At 34.8% G+C, this 17,026-nt stretch overlaps 1 protein-coding gene across 5 annotated transcripts in view; it reads right to left on the reverse strand.

Moving 5' to 3' along the window:
• LOC121374008 overlaps positions 1–17,026 on the reverse strand; it is a 44,039-nt gene that overhangs the window by 13,454 nt on the left and 13,559 nt on the right. For 3 of the 5 annotated variants that reach the window (XM_041500878.1, XM_041500875.1, XM_041500876.1), the window contains exons 4-10: positions 15,579–15,631; positions 11,422–11,490; positions 10,387–10,508; positions 9,063–9,230; positions 7,527–7,694; positions 4,673–4,819; positions 1,071–1,412 (exon numbers count right to left, since the gene is read on the reverse strand). In XM_041500878.1, coding sequence (XP_041356812.1) covers positions 1,071–1,412; positions 4,673–4,819; positions 7,527–7,694; positions 9,063–9,230; positions 10,387–10,508; positions 11,422–11,490; positions 15,579–15,631 — 1,069 coding nt within the window. The remainder of the gene's footprint in view (positions 1–1,070; positions 1,413–4,672; positions 4,820–7,526; positions 7,695–9,062; positions 9,231–10,386; positions 10,509–11,421; positions 11,491–15,578; positions 15,632–17,026) is intronic. The other 2 variants (XM_041500877.1, XM_041500879.1) reach the window with 2 other exon arrangements.

Raw genomic sequence — 17,026 nt, forward strand, 5'->3', positions numbered from 1 at the left:
GTTACAAAGTAAAATAAAAAATTATTGCTGTAAACATTAACACATTTTTTTTGTGCTGGGGTGTCATTCAACATCTATTCTACCATTTAAACTTATTTTTCTGGTTATATCCACAGGTACCCTCAAATATAAACCCCAAATACTAATACTATAGTTACATATAAAAGAGTAAAGGTAAGACACTTCTGGACGAGAATTTACGATGTCCACGTCTTGAAAAGATCACCACAAATCGCGCAACAAACGCATCGTTAAAATCCAGTGTTATGTGCTGCGCTAACTGAGGTAACATGAGCATTTCAGTATCGTTTGTTCATGACGGGGAGGAAAATACATAAAAATAATGAAAAAGAGTTATCGGCCTTGAGAAAAACAAAATATTTCAAAATGGAAACCGTCAGAGAACTGTAAATCAACTTTAAACTTATGTTGAACAAATACATTTAAGTTCATTACATAAATACTATTTTTTTAATGAAAATATAATCATTTACGATTACAGTATTGTGTAACTTTTTGTTGTTAAATATCCTACATTTACTCTTTATTATATAAAGTAACTCTAACACATTCAGCATTATTGGTTGGGGATATCTGTGATTATATCCAATTAAGGTTCAAGCAGGCTGTCCTGGACACACACCTCAGCTATCTGGGCTGTCTGTCCAGGACAGTGGGTTAGTTGTTAGTGAGAGAGAAGCGGGTGTAGTGATCTTACACCTACCCATTGAGTCGTTAAAATTCTTTCTGGGTGGGAGCCGGTACTGGGCTGTGAACCCTGTACCTACCAGCCTTATGTCCGATGACTTAACCACGACTCCACCGAGGCCTTGTCCTGGACAGCACAGATGTAATAGCTGAATTGCATGCCAGGGCAGTGATTTGAAAGAATTATGATAACTGATAAATATGTTTTTTTTAATTTTGCTTAGCGACAATTCTAGTCAATTGAAATCTGATTAGCAACTACTGCTTAATGTTTTAAAATTATGTAGCGTTCTCTGAAATTTGCACCTCTAATACTGATCCACACATCTTGCTTATCCTTTCACACTTGCTATCCGACATACCTTCAGTGAGAGGTGATGGTCCCAAGTTGTTAGGTTCTTTATGGATCTGTCCACTGTCCAGACTGAGTGGTGGAAAATCTCTGGTTCTGTAGGATGGTGGTGCAGTCTCTGGGCACTCAGTGTGATATGACAGCGGCTGTCTTTCAGCTGACTCTGCTGGTGTTCTCTGACTGCTAGTCAGCTCAGCAAAGCCAACACGAGGTTCGTCACGCTCCGTGATCGAGTGGGTCTTTTTCTGTTCGGGCTTCTTGTTCACTTTTCTATCGTTTTTCTGACTTTCATAGATTAGAAAGCGTTCCATTTCAGAAGATGACGACGTTGATGTCCTTTGACTATTAGAACCTGATGGTGATTGTAAAAGAGACAATTTATGTAACAAATAGGATGGTGTTACAGGTTTTTGAGAATTTAAAACAGTTAAAAGTTTTGCTTTGTTTAATGACACCACTAGAGCACACTGATCAATTAATCATCAGCTATTGGATGTCAAACATTTGGTATTTTTGACATATAGTCATCAAAGAAAACCTGCTACATTTTTGCATTTGCAGCAAGATATCTTTTAAATGCATTTTCCCACAGACAGAAAAGCACATACCACAGCCTTTGACCAGTTGCTGTGCACTGGTTGGAACATGAAAACCCCCAATATGAGAATAAAAAAAACCCAGTCAGGTAACCCATTTGATTCGTGACCCATTTGATTTTACATAACCTGTTATGATCTTATAAATCATGTCTTAAATTTAATTTGCTAGTGAAAAATAGGGTATGCAAACTTAGACTTGCAAAAGCAATGCACAAATTAAACAATCAATTGCACAATTTTAGATGCTTTTATTATGTACATAGAGGATTCGTCACAAGTATTTTTTAATATGGAAAATATCAACAGAGTCTATATTAACCGATTACTAGACGAGGTTGATAGTTTACATATTAAAAAACACGAGTATCGAATTCTATTTATCCTATAACATTTCTAAAATAACATTTTAATTAAATTTTTAGTAAATCACAGTACTAAAGTCGCCGCCATCGATAATATGACATCATCACAATTAGCACAAATTAGTTTGACGTCACCAATACAGGGAGTGGCACTGTCATTTTGGCTTCACCCACAATACATATTAAATATCTTACAATAATGTTACTAAAGATCCATTTTTGATTAAATGGTCCAATTTCTGATTTACAATCTTTATTTTAAAGAAAAGCAAGCAAAATGTCCCTTAAAAGTGAATGAACAAGCATGCTGAGAGTACTGCTAAAGCAATACATGTCCCCTACAAGGCCCAATAATTTTTTTTTATCTCCTATGTACAAGGGCCATAACTCTGTGAAAAATGGGTAAATCGTGATAAAAGTCAGACTTATCTGTAACAGTATATGATAAAGCTATATACAAAATTTCACCTCAGTATCTTGAGGAATTGCCAAAAAAGTCTGGAAAATAAATGTTCATATCTCGTAAGTTCATGGGCCATAACTCTGCCAAAAATGATAAAGCTAATTCAGCTCAACACCTCAAGGCATTGTGAAAAGAAATCGGGAAAACTATACGTGGAATTGATAGACGGATAGACAGACAGAGATGAAAGCTACAGTGCCCTCCGGTTGAACCAGTAGGGGACTAATAAAAGTGATTCATTGACTCACTCAAAGGTCCTATAACTATGAATTTGAAGTTTAATATATCCAGCATCGACGGATAATTTCAGTGAAATTTACACATTATTCATTATACTACAGAGAGACCCAGAAAGACTAGAAAAAAATGATACCAAGAAAAGGATTTTGTTCAACACCACTGCTGCAGATTTTTAACTTTGGCCATTTAGTGTCAAAAATTTTAATATTTCAATATTTGGTCAAGAGAAATGGGTATCATTCTAGTAGTAGTAGTAATAATAATTACATTATTATTATTATTAATATTTCAGACCTCAATATCCCTTCCAACCCTCATGCTAAGCAGGGCTGACCATATCCTAAAATTTTCAGTTGCCCACCAGACAAGTAACTGTCAAATTTCACTTGTCCACAAAAAAATTAACTCGTCCCAAAATGTAAGCAGTTTAAATAAAAATTTAAACTGTACATGTCAAACAATTTCACATCATACAAAGCACTTGTAAGCCCTGTATTACTAAATATGTTTATTTTCCTTAATTTGTGAATGTAAAAAACAAATCGGAATGAAGGAAAATTGGAAATGACTTTGGGCTTCTTTTTTTTCTTTTTTTTAACCCTTTACTTTGGAATGATCATCAAAAATATGCTACTTTTAGTTAATGATTTCAGTGAATAACATTAATTTCGGTTGTTAGTTTTTGTTTTGTTCTCTTTTTTTTTTGATTGTAAGAGAGCTAGACAGACATTTGGATAGTGGTTAAAATATCTCTTACAGTTTATAACCAAATGTCCAAATACCTTGACCTCTTCTGGTCAAATATGGTACTCCATATAATAATCATGGGGAAATGAAAGTTTGGTTCTGTGATTTTACCAAAATGGTACTGAAAACTATTGTTTCTGTGAAATACACGCATGCACACAGACACACACTGTATGTAGGGGATGGATGGATGGATGGATGGATGGAGAGAGACGGGGGGTTGGGGTGGGGGGTACAGGTTAGTTATTTCTTACTTCCACAACCAATTCAAGTCTGTGAACGGCCTCGCGGTCTTGACCAAGTTTGCTGCAGACTACAGAATTACAAAAATCTCAAGTGTTACAATGTACAAAAGGGATAAAGAGACAGTTTGTGTTTGGAAATTTTGGTTGCTCGGCAGACAACTAAATTGTAAATTTTACTTGTCCAAGCAAATGTTTACTCATCTGAGGCAAACAGCAGAGTACTTTTGGCCAGCCATGCTAATGAAGCCATGCTAATGAAGCCATGCTAATGAAGCCGAAACCACATTCATTTAGTTGGTAACAGAAAAAATATTTTAAAAATAAAAACTCCCTTACAGCGAAAGACATTATTAGACCACTTTATGTGTATAAAGCTCTGGGAAGTTATCCTGAACAGTTTTGGAGTTGTGCTTCAGAAACAGTAAATTTGGTCATTATATTTGTTTTTAAGGCAACAGAAAAAATATTGACAATGAAAACTCCCTCATAGCAAAAGGCACTATTAGACCACTAGACTGATATGTGTACAGTTTCAGGAAGTTATCTTGATCAGTTTTAAGACTCAAGAAACAGTGAATTTGGTCATTTGCGATTATTTGTTTTTTAATTTAAAAAATATTGAAAATGAAACCTCTCTCATAGCAAAAACTAGACCACTAGATTAATATGTGTACAAAGTTTCGTGACGTTATCTTGAACAGTTTTGGAGATGTTCTCCGAAAATATTCTCAAAGGATAAAAAAATAGTACAATACAACAAAAAGATCACATATCAATGATCAGTATGGTAATATCTTAAATGGCTCCTCATAATCTAAATCACTCCACTCAGTTTATTTCACAGTGAGGTCTATGTCATAATCACAAACTTGGCTCTAACAAAGCTGTTACATAGAAAAACAAAAACAAAGAACCACTCAACAATCACTACAGTATGTAAGGTAGAAGTAACTAACCAGAAGAAACAGGGCTCTTATTTCTTCGCTTCTTGACAAAGAAACAAACAGCAACTATTACTCCTATGACAATAACACCAACACCGACACTGACACCGACGATCCACTTCCAGTCATTCTTTGGGGAACTTGCTTCTGCTGCTGCTGCTGTCAAAGAAAATGCTATCTTTCTAGAATGACAAAGTTATTATGGATACTTCATTAACTCCTGAGGGGGAGAGACATTGCCCAGTAGTAAAGCGCTCGCTTGATGCACAGTTGGTCTGGGATCGATCTGTCAGTGAGCCCATTGGGTTGTTTCTCATTCCAGCCAGTGGACCAAGGCTGTGGTATGTGCTGTCCTGTGGATGGTGCATATAAAAGATCCCTTACTACTAATGGAAAAAAGAACAGGGTTTCCTCTCTAAGACTATATGTCAAAATGACCAAATGTTTGACATCCAACAGCTGATGATTCATACATCAATGTGCTCTAGTGGTGTTGTCAAACAAAAAGAAACTTTAACTTTTAACTTTTTGATTAACTCCTGAGGAATCATTCACCCTCACCTAAGCATTGCTGACAAATTTGTATTTGTATTTTATAGGGTTATTCGCTCGAGTGCTTGCTTGAGGTGCTTGCGTCACAGGATCTAACCACCTCGGTGGATCCATTCAATTGATTAGGTTTTTTCTTGTTCCAAGCAGTGCACCACAACTGATCAAAGGCTGTGGTATGTGCTTTCCTGTCTGTGGGAAGTGCATATAAAAGATCCCATGCTGCATTTTGAAAAAGGTAGATGGTTTTCGCTGATGAATACATGTCAGAATTACCAAATGTTTGACATCCAATCAATGTGCTCTAATGGTGTCATTAAACTAAACAAACTTTATAGGGTTATCGCTGGGGGAAGGGGGCACCTGATATATATCACGGGGCGAAGCGTAGCCCAGTGGTACAGCGCTCACTTGATGCGCGGTCGGTTTGGGCTCGATCCCCGTCAGTGGGCCCATTGCGCTATTTCTCGCTCCAGCCAGTGCACCACGACTGGTATATCAAAGGCTGTGGTATGTACTACCCTGTCTGTGGGATGGTGCATATAAAAGATCCCTTACTGCTAATCGAAAATAGTAGTTCATGAAGTGGTGACAGCGGATTTCCTCTCCTTAACCATTTGTCTGACGCCATATAACCGTAAATAAAATGTGTTGAGTGCATCATTAAATAAAACATTTTTCTTTCTTTCTTTCCTTTAGCACTATCCTGATTTGTTTTCTGCTGCTTTTGGTTGTTTTCTAAAAGTAAGGATTTTGTTGTTAGTGTCTACATCAACATAAACTTAACATTGCTTAAATTTATTCTTAAAAATTAAAGTGACTTTTCAAAACTTAGAGAGCATAGCCCTTCGACCCCACAGCCCCGATTTTAAAGGGTTTTAAGGGTTTACAAAAAGATGTGAAGGGGGAGTAGGGGTGAAAGAGGGCAGAAAGTGACTGCGACATTCTGCCATTCTTGTCAAGCTTTTCAAGTCAAAATCCCCAATTATTTTCCACTGCAAAACTCTCAATTAATCAAAGTGAGTGACGTGTGCAAAAAGGCGAAAAATATGATTGGGGGAATGCCCTCATGTCTCTCACCTTCTGGCTACATCAGTGTGCCTAATGGGGATTTTTATTATGTGAATTTATCAATTTATAAAATAAAATTCAAAATTGTACACAACTTTGAATAGTAACTTTATAATATTCAGCCAGTAGTTTTCAGCTGTTAAAGAACAAAATGATTTTTGTCAAGCTAGTATTTCTAACAATCATACCACAACCTGAATTTCAACCCAATCGTTTGACTTGCTCACCCTGTCTCAGACATTGGGCGACTCCATCGAACTTGCCACTTTCTAGACAGGTTAGATGTTCTGTCACTGGAGTGTAGCCTTTAGAACAGATGACGTTCATTTCGTGTCCCGAATGAAATAATTTTCAGTTGTTACTGTTTAGATGAGTTTTACTGCACCATCTAACTACGTGTATATGTAACAGTACATGATTAAACAGTAATCAATAATTTCAACATTTGGTGACAGGCACATTTTCATTTATGACTTTCTCAATTGATTGACATGTCATTTTCAGCCACCAGGTCTGGGATAGTAACACAATCATACCAGAGAGTAGGGTCTCCACGAGTACGCGAGTACTCGGGAACGGGTCGAGTCTAGCAAGACTTGAGGCCGTCACAGGACTCGCCTGTACAAGGTGGAATACAATGATCAATTGTAATACAATGGACAATGTAGGACAATAATGAAAATGTAAATCATGTTTTGTTTGTCCAATTCACAACATACAAAAGTACGTTTCATTGATGACTTTGAAACTTATAAATTAGTTATGAAATAAATAAGAGGGAGGGGAGGTTATTATACAGAGAAATTCTACTGCACTTGTCCAAGCCTAACTGGGAATTTTTTTATCAAGTGAATTTGTAAACTAATATCCCATATTGTACACAATATTATATAGTAACTTTACAATATTCTTTATGCTGTTTTCAGCTGTTAATGAATGAAATGATTCAGCTGTTAATGAATGAAATGATTTTTGTTACCCTAAGTCGTATCACATCCCAAATTTCTACTGAATCATGTGACTTGCACGTACCACAGCTGGTTAAAAGCCATGATATGCATGTGCTTTCCTGTCTGTGGTAAAGTGCATATAAAAGATCCTTTGCTGCATTAGGAAAAATGTAGCAGGTTTCCTCTGATGACTACGTGTCAGAATTACCAAATGTTTGACATCCAATAACCAATGGTTAGTTAGTTAATCAACGTGCTCTTGTGGTGTCATTAAATAAAACAAACTTTACACATACCATCTCTCCGACACTGGGCGACTCCATCAAACTTGCCACTTTCTAGACAGGTTAGATGTTCTGTCACTGGAGTGTAGCCTTCAGAACAGATGACATTACATGTTTTATCCACTTTGTTGCTTGTCGGGCAGTGAATATTTCCATTGGCCACAGGTGGAATGGCACAGACTGAAAGAGAAAATACTATTAAAATATATAACATGAACATCCATTTCGTGTCCCGAGTGAAATAATTTTCAGTTGTTACTGTTTAGATGAATTTTACTGCACCATCTAACTACGTGTATATGTAACAGTACATGATTAAACAGTAATCAATAATTTCAACATTTGGTGACAGGCACATTTTCATTTATGACTTTCTCAATTGATTGACATAAGTCATTTTGATAGCCACCAGGTCTGGGATAGTAACACAATCATACCAGACAGTAGGGTCTCCACGAGTACGCGAGTACTCGGGAACGGGTCGAGTCTAGCAAGACTTGAGGCCGTCACAGTACTCGCCTGTACAAGGTGGAATACAATGATCAACTAATACAATGGACAATGTAGGACAATAATTTCAGCAATAAAATATCAATGATATAAGTTAAACAATAATTTTATGATTATGCACTAGTTTCTCTTTTTAAACTGGTCGTCCGTCCATCACAACACTGAACATATCAACCGGTTTGTAAATGCAATACAATGGCATGATTTGGCATCCATGTTCAGTGTTGGAATTAAGATGCATAATGCCATTTTACTTTATTCCTTAATCTCATCATCATCTAGTGTAAGCGTCGGGTACTCGGGTCTGGGTCGAGTTTGACCCTCGAGTACTCGAGTCCAATATACTGGACTCGTGGAGGCGCTACCACACAGGTGTGCTTTGTTGCCATACTTTGCTATATTATTATTACATCATTCGGTTTAAGGTAATGCTGTAATATTTTGGTAAGGTTTCTTTTAATCATGTCAAACTCTATAAATTTAACACCAAAATGAAAATGTAAATCATGTTTTGTTTGTCCAGTTCACAACATACAAAAGTATGTTTCATTGATAACTTTGAAACTTATAAATTAGTTATGAAATAAATATGAGGGAGGGGAGGTTATTATACAGTGGAATTCTACTGCACTTGTCCAAGCCTAACTGGGAGTTTTTTTATCAAGTGAATTTGTAAACTAATATCCCATATTGTACACAATATTATATAGTAACTTTATAATATTCTTTATGCTGTTTTCAGCTGTTAATGAATGAAATGATTTTTGTTACCCTAAGTCGTATCACATCCCAAATTTCTACTGAATCATGTGACTTGCACGTACCACAGCTGGTTAAAAGCCATGATATGCATGTGCTTTCCTGTCTGTGGTAAAGTGCATATAAAAGATCCTTTGCTGCATTAGGAAAAATGTAGCAGGTTTCCTCTGATGACTACGTGTCAGAATTACCAAATGTTTGACATCCAATAACCAATGATTAGTTAGTTAATCAACGTGCTCTTGTGGTGTCATTAAATAAAACAAACTTTACACATACCATCTCTCCGACACTGGGCGACTCCATCAAACTTGCCACTTTCTAGACAGGTTAGATGTTCTGTCACTGGAGTGTAGCCTTCAGAACAGTTGACGTTACATGTTTCATACACTTTGTTGCTTGTCGGGCAGTGAATATTTCCATTGGCCACAGATGGAATGGGACAGACTGAAAGAGAAAATACTAATTTAAAAATAGTTACTGAATAAAGTAAAGCAATAATAATTTGGAAAGAGCTATCATACTAGTACAACAATAATTATTTATTAGACATACACATTGCTGTGATTGCCACCAAAGTTAAAGAGATATTCCTGACTTTTTAGTATTATTGTATCCTCTTTTTTTTTGCAAATAGGGCCCTTTTTTACGTATTAAAATTACAGAATGTATTAAGTACATTTTCTTTACAATTCTTGGAATACTGTTGTTTGTACACCCAATATGTTTCTTGTTTTCCCAATGTTTGCAGTAGCTCAAAAAGTATTAAAAAACCCAAAAGTATTACAAAGTAAAAGTCAGTTTGAACTAGTGAAAACACTGGGACGACCAAAAACACTGAATATGCAGAAAGTGATATTGTAAGCAAGACGGTGTAATTAGCATTTAATTATAATTGTTAAAAAACCTCTATTAGCTGGAAACATGTTACAATACCAAGAAAGTCAGGAATGTCTCTTTAAAGTGGCGTTCTCATTTTGCAATTAGTCACAATTAACTTGTTGCATTTGATTTGTCAGCCCTAAAAAAATCAGAACGTATAAGACTAAAGTCGTTCCGATTTAAGTGTTCTCACAGTACAATTCAATTGCATGCAACATGTCGGGGCAACTAATCGCATAACGAGAATGTCCCTTAAGGAGCTTGAAATAAAAATGGAGTTGTCCATGCTATCCACGGGCTATATCAATTACCGACATTTTTTACATTGACTAAAATATTATTTAAACATACAAATGTATGATAATTATGTTGATGAATTGGAGATGGATAATTTATTTGTAATCTTTTAGGAAACAATTTTTGATTTGACTGAGAAGTCTGAAGAGAGAGAGAAATGAAAAATAAAGTTAAACTTTGTTTTGTTTAACGACACCATTAGAGCAAATTGATTTATTAATCATCGGCTATTAGATGTCATACATTTGGTAATTCTGACATGTATTCATCAGAGAAAACCCGCTATCTATTTTCATTAGTAACAAGAGATCTTTTATGTGCACCATCCCACAGACAGAATAACACATACCACGGCCTTTGAAATACCAGTTGTGGTGCACTGGCTGGAACAAGAAATAGCCTACCGATATGGACTGATCCTTACTTTTCACAAAGCCGATCCCATCTGCCTCCCTGCACCATGGCTTGAAGACTTCTTTGTTTCTTACTTCCTGTCTCTCGTCACCTTTATTCTTCTCATAGCACTCTCTCTGAATATAATTCTGGCTGCAAATAAATATATTAAAAGAAGCAATAAAGTTTGTTTTGTTTAACATCAACCAAGCATGTTAATTTATTAATCATCATACAACTACTGGATGTCAAACATTTGGTAATTCTGACTCGAAGTCATCAGAGAAATCCTGCTATATTTGTTCATTTGCAATAAGGGATTTTTTATATGTACTTTCCCATAAACAGAACACGTACTATGGCATTGGTTGAAATGTGAAGAAAAAAAAAACAATCAGAGAATTGGTCCACCAAGGAGGTTCGATCCTGCGACCAAAGCACCTCAGGCGAGCAATCTACCAACTGAGCTGGTTCCTGTTCTTGAATAAACAATACAGAACTGTCAATATTATCAAATAAGCATTATATGAAGATCGATGCACCATTCATCTCCCTCAGATAAACACAAATGTTGCATTGCTGCATGCATGATACAGGTAATGCTTAAGAAACTATCCATGATGACAGCATCTAATAAAGAATATTTTGCCAACTAGTTAAATGCTCATGAACCTATCGGTAATACCATGAATATATCCAGTCTCTATGTTTTCATATTTATTGGTTTTGCTAAACGAATGTCTACATTTCTCAACAGGAACAATTTTGTTGAGTATTGCTTCATGATTTGCTACAAGATACATGTAGCTACACAATTCAAAAACAATAAATTATAGTTGTTAATCAATTTTATTGATATCACATTGTACGATGACCCAGAGGTCAAATGAGCAATTCTGTAATGTAGCTATGCATGAGACGTCATTCATGTGAAGTCAAAAGTTACATCCTGCTACTATACGAATACGACTTGGCTTTATCCATTATCATAATCTGTCAATAGAAACAGTAGTTGCATTTGTAAACAAATTTAGGATGCAATACTGTAAGTAGCTCACAAACTTACTCTTCATAATACTCCCTGGTACAGTAGTAACAATAATATTCCTTATTCAGAGAATCTGACTTGTATGTCCTAAAAATAAAAAAATAATAAAAAATAAATAAAAGGTAGGAAGCATTAAATGAATACATTCTGTGTAGCTTGAAGTCTGATAAAATATATTATGAATTTAATACTGAATTATTTATGCATACCATAACAGACTTATTTTGGAACGCAACTCTATGAAGAGTGTGAGAGTGTGAGTGTGTGTGTGCATGTGTGTGTGGGTGTGTAATGGTTGCCTATACCCTGTCATGGCCAGAACTCTCTGGAGACGTCAGAGGTTGTGCCCATGAGAGGCGTGCTTGAACAGTTCTCTGATGGAAGCATATCAGAAATTACCCACACCCATCTGGCTGGGAAATTCAGAGAATGTGCCCAAGATAGATGTGCTTTAACCTTAAATGGATGTAAGCAACAGGATTTCTGCAGATTTGTTTATTTTTAAGTTAACCTTTTCACAAAATCAATTACTCTTATCAATACTATATGATTTTCTTAACCGTAACCCTAAACTTAACCCATTTTCCTTGTAGGGGAGAAATACATTTTTGGGTATGGTGCTATGGAATTGAATGCAACCACAGAAAGAAAATGGGTTACGTTTGGGGTTAGAGTTAAGAAAATCATATAGTAATGATAAAGAGTAATTAATTTTGACAAAAGATTAACTTAAAAACTAAAATCTGAAATTTTTTTGGGTATGCCACCATACCGGTTTTACCCTCTGGCAGAAACCCTGATAACCCTTGTTGACTGTGGTTGCATTCAATTCCATAGCACCATACCCAAACATTTCTGTCTGGCAGAAACACTGAGCATGTATCAAATAGTTGATGGGCTGTCCATAGAGCTGCCACCAATACAAGTGGTGAATATGGTACACATCAGGAATACAATGAATATGAATAATTACAATGAATTTATTGACATTGTATATACTGACTTACAAAATGGAGCAACTTGTGAGTGAAATTCAGAAGGGAAGGAAAGAAATGTTTTGTTTAATAATGCACTCAACACATTTTATTTACGGTTATATGGCATCAGACATATGGTTAAGGATCACACAAATATTGAGAGAGAAAACCCGATGTCACCACTTCATGGGCTACTCTTTTCGATTAGCAGCAAGGGTTCTTTTACATGCACCATCCCAGACAGGATAACACATACCACGGCCTTTGATATACCAGTCGCGGTGCACTGGCTGGAATGAGAAATAGCCCAATTGGCCCACCGACAGGAATCGATCCCAAACCGACAGCAAATCAAGCGCTTTACCACTGACTACGTCCTGCCCCTTGAAATTCAGAAATACAATTAGGTAGTAAAAGTAAATTTTTCTTTTTTAATGTAATATGTTAATTGCAATTACCTGACCAAATTTGATTACGTTTCTGAATGAATTAATTTTAACAGGGTTCAAGCTAGACCGGCAAACCTTTTTTTTTTCAGAAAGAAGTGAGGAAGATTTAAGGACGGAAGTGGTGCAAAAATGTCAATTTTTAAAAAATGAACAAGTCTCTGATATATGAAAACTACATACATGTATTATAAATACATTTCATGTAAATTAATATTGTGTTTTATTTTTTTAAATTCATTTACTGCATATAAATACATGTATGTTATTTTTCTCATTGCTTTTTAATTACTAAGCATTAATGATACATTTTATGTTACAAATCAGATAAAAGAATTGACAGATATACAGGTACAGTGAAACCCACTACACCTGACACCTTCAGAACCAAGTAAAATGTCCGGTTATATGACGTATCCGTCTGCATATAAAAAAAAATACAGATTTCAATCTTCTCATTTCTTGTTCAGGGAAAATATTTTTCTTTTAAACAAAATTTTCCTTTTAAACAAAATTAAGTGTTCCCAGCTGTTACACAACAGAAGAATATTTAATGTTTTACATCTGTATTATAATGATAATATTCTCCCAAACGTCTGCTACCTACATGTATACCACACAAAAATAAAGAACATTCAACCAAATCGGTAAAATGTTAATCAGAAATATGTATTCTGAAAATAACTTTTATTATTAAATTTTTTAATAAATAAAAATAATGAAATCTGTTTACATTTCTGTAAAATTTCACTACTAATAACTTATACTTAAAATAAGAAAAGGGTCAGATTTAACTGATTTTTTTTTTTCTCTGCAACATACATGTATGTATGACCCCTAATAATAATGAAACATCATAAACCTTCATGACAATTAGGCCTATTTGTACCCTCTGGCAAAAAGCCTGACTTGGGTATCATCAAAATTTGCCAAAATGGGGTCAGATTTATCGATTTATCTGGATCAACACTAGCCAATCAGGTCAGGTCATATAGGGTTTAACGTGCACATTCAGAGCAAGCTGCTGTAGCGCATGCCTAGTAGTCAATAAAATGTGACATATATACCGGGTGTATATATATATATATATATATATATATATATATATATATATATATATATATATATATATATAAAACAGATAAAACAAATGGGTCAACGTTACAGGGTGTTACTCATCTGATACAAGTGCTGTAACTCTAAAAGGGGTCTGCATATTACAGTAACCATATGACCAACTCGAGGCCCAAGTAAATTTGGTTCCCAATTTTACCATGCGTGTGCGCGCAGGTGCATTTGTGCATGCATGTGTATCACAAATGCACATAACTAGACATGTATTTGGTTAATGATCTTAAACATTTGGTATTTAAATAACTTAATTGCCAAGCAGTACAGACCACCAAGGAAATGTGCTGGTATATAATATAGTATACAGAATAAACAGAAACAACACTTTGTCCAGAGGGTTGGAATTGTCTTATCTACACCTCACAATGGTGATTGATTCTTTTTCTTGCCCATTTTAATTTTGTATGCTGTTTGTTTATATTAACACTTCATCTACATAACTTGTACATAATCATTTAATCATATATGGAAAGATATAGTCCACATGCAATAACACAAAAATATAACAACTTAATATAAAAATATAAAAATGTAACAACTTAACATAAAAATATAACAACTTAATAAATATAAAATATTAATTTGTTCAAATATTTTTAAAACAATTATTCAACATTAAATACAACTTAGGTTATAAGTAATTCAACAGAACTTGTCAGGCATATAAGGGCTTTACATTGCACCAAAGCTAAGGCGGTAAAGGGTGTGCCCAGAGTAAATATGCCCAAAACAAACAAGCCCAAAAGTGCTAACCTTAAAACATTTCACCTCAAAGCCAATGGAATGTTAAGCTGTAATTAGATTCAAATAACTTGAAATGCATTTCTGAATATGTACGACTATTTACCATCTACTATTAAACATTACTGCACTAAAACGACCTAATTGGTGTGCTCATAACAGACGAAAAGCCTAAGCTGTAATATATTCAAATAACTTGAAATGAATTTCTGAATACCGTATGTACAACTCTTTACCAGCTATTATTGACATTACTGCAATAAAAACACCTTGGTGTGCTCATGGCAGACAAAAAGCCTGTTGTTCCCAAATTAGTGAGATCTAAAGCTGTGACTCTTTAGAAATCAACTGACCTTCATTTACCAAATTTAATATGATAATCAACGTGACTAGATACAAAAGAAGGAAGGAATGTTTTATTTAACAATGAACTCTACACATTTTAAATATGTTCATATGGCATCAGACATATGGTTAAGGACGACATAGATAATGAAGAGTGGAACCTGCTGCCGTCACGCAATGGACTACTATTTCCAATAAGTAGAAAGGGATCTTTTATATACAGCATCCCAGACAGGATAGAACATACCACTGTCTTTGTTACACCAGTTGTGGAGCACTAGCTGGAATGAGAAATAGCCCAATGGGCACATTGACAGGGGTCGATCCTAGACCGCTGCAGTATGTCCCGTTCCAAGAGACTGGAGACAAAAAATACTCCCAGCTAAGATCTAATACAATTTACACTTTTGTAAAAATTATTTATGTACAAGCTTTCAGATCTCTATGTTAAAGCATGTTAAAACATTGCTGATTATAAACTGCTTATATATACATTTATGCAGTAAAATGGGTTTTTTTAAAGACATCAACTTACAAATTCCTGGCAAGGGGCTCATTGTTGTGAATTTCTGAAGCCACAGGTGCAATCTGTGGAGTAAAAAACAATAAATCGTGTTCTGTTACATAATTAATTCAAAAAAATCTAAATAAAATATCTAATATAAACTAAATAAAACAATAAATGGAACAATATTTTATCTGAACTGTTCTGTTCATGTGTCCGTTAATTACACAATTTTAAGTTCACACAAACTGTAAACCGATTATGTGATAAATAGTTACATGTACATGTTCTGAAATTTTAAAATTCTAACTTAAGAAGATAAATAATTTCAATGCTAATTATATATCACATATCCAAACGATTGGTTACTTATAGTCCATCCCACAGAGAACGCCTTTTTAAATACTATGGAATTTACTACAAGTTATTTATTTCTGAGCCAACTGATTTCTAAAAAAAAAAAAAAAAAATTCTTTCCTAAACACTTTTACTTTTCTTCTTATATCAAACCAAACTGAAATTATTTAAAAAAAAAGAAAAATTGTAGGAGTATGGGATGGACTGTAGTATAGGTAATTACCATAAACTGAGTGTTTACGTAAAATTAAAATATTGTTCCCTGCTAACTAATTGTGTTTTAAATGAGTGCAGACATTTTCAGGTCTGAGATCATCTGAATACTGCAAACATCAAAAACATAAAATAAATATGTACATATAAAAGTTAATTAAATTACCAATAATTTATCTTGCACTGGTTATAGGTTACCAGAGCTGGGCGGTATTGTAATTTCACATTCAGTATTGGTATCAGTATTTTGTATATTGATAGCAATGATACAATACCAATACCGATACTGATATCGAGCAGTATTTTTGGTATACTCGGCTTTAAATGCTTGCCCGAGTTAAGTCTCACTCGCTAATTTCATCTAAGTAAAATTAAATTCCTTACACATGCATAGCCCTCACCTCTCTCTTCTTTTCAGCTATTTTGCATTCATCAGATATATTTTTAGTGCTTTGCTAAATGGTGGGCAACATTTTTCAAAACCGAAATTAATTATATTGGTACTTTGAAATTTGCTCGATATGGTATTGCTGAATACTAGTAGTATATACAGTATGCCGCCCAGCTCTATAGGTTACCATGCTTTGATAACACTCAGTCAAAAAGTGATACAAATCAACATTACCAAATTACAATAGACATTGTACATGATGCTAGACCACCAGGTCAGTAGATATGTACCATTCCACTGCTGACATTATTTTGACATTTCATGATACATGTATTTGACCTATCATCCAGTTGGTTCTAAACATAGGTTACTGTTTTCTCTAGCTTGTTTTAGCATAGTGCTGCACCATGCCTCAATAGTCTAGTGCCATCTTGGTTTAATTAGCACCCTGCTGCCCTGAGATTAAACAAGCCTTTTTCAGTAATTAATTCCTAATTTGCCTTTATAAAACACTCAG

The sequence above is a fragment of the Gigantopelta aegis genome, chromosome 6 (genome assembly GCF_016097555.1).
Source record: "Gigantopelta aegis isolate Gae_Host chromosome 6, Gae_host_genome, whole genome shotgun sequence".
Taxonomy (NCBI): domain Eukaryota; kingdom Metazoa; phylum Mollusca; class Gastropoda; order Neomphalida; family Peltospiridae; genus Gigantopelta; species Gigantopelta aegis.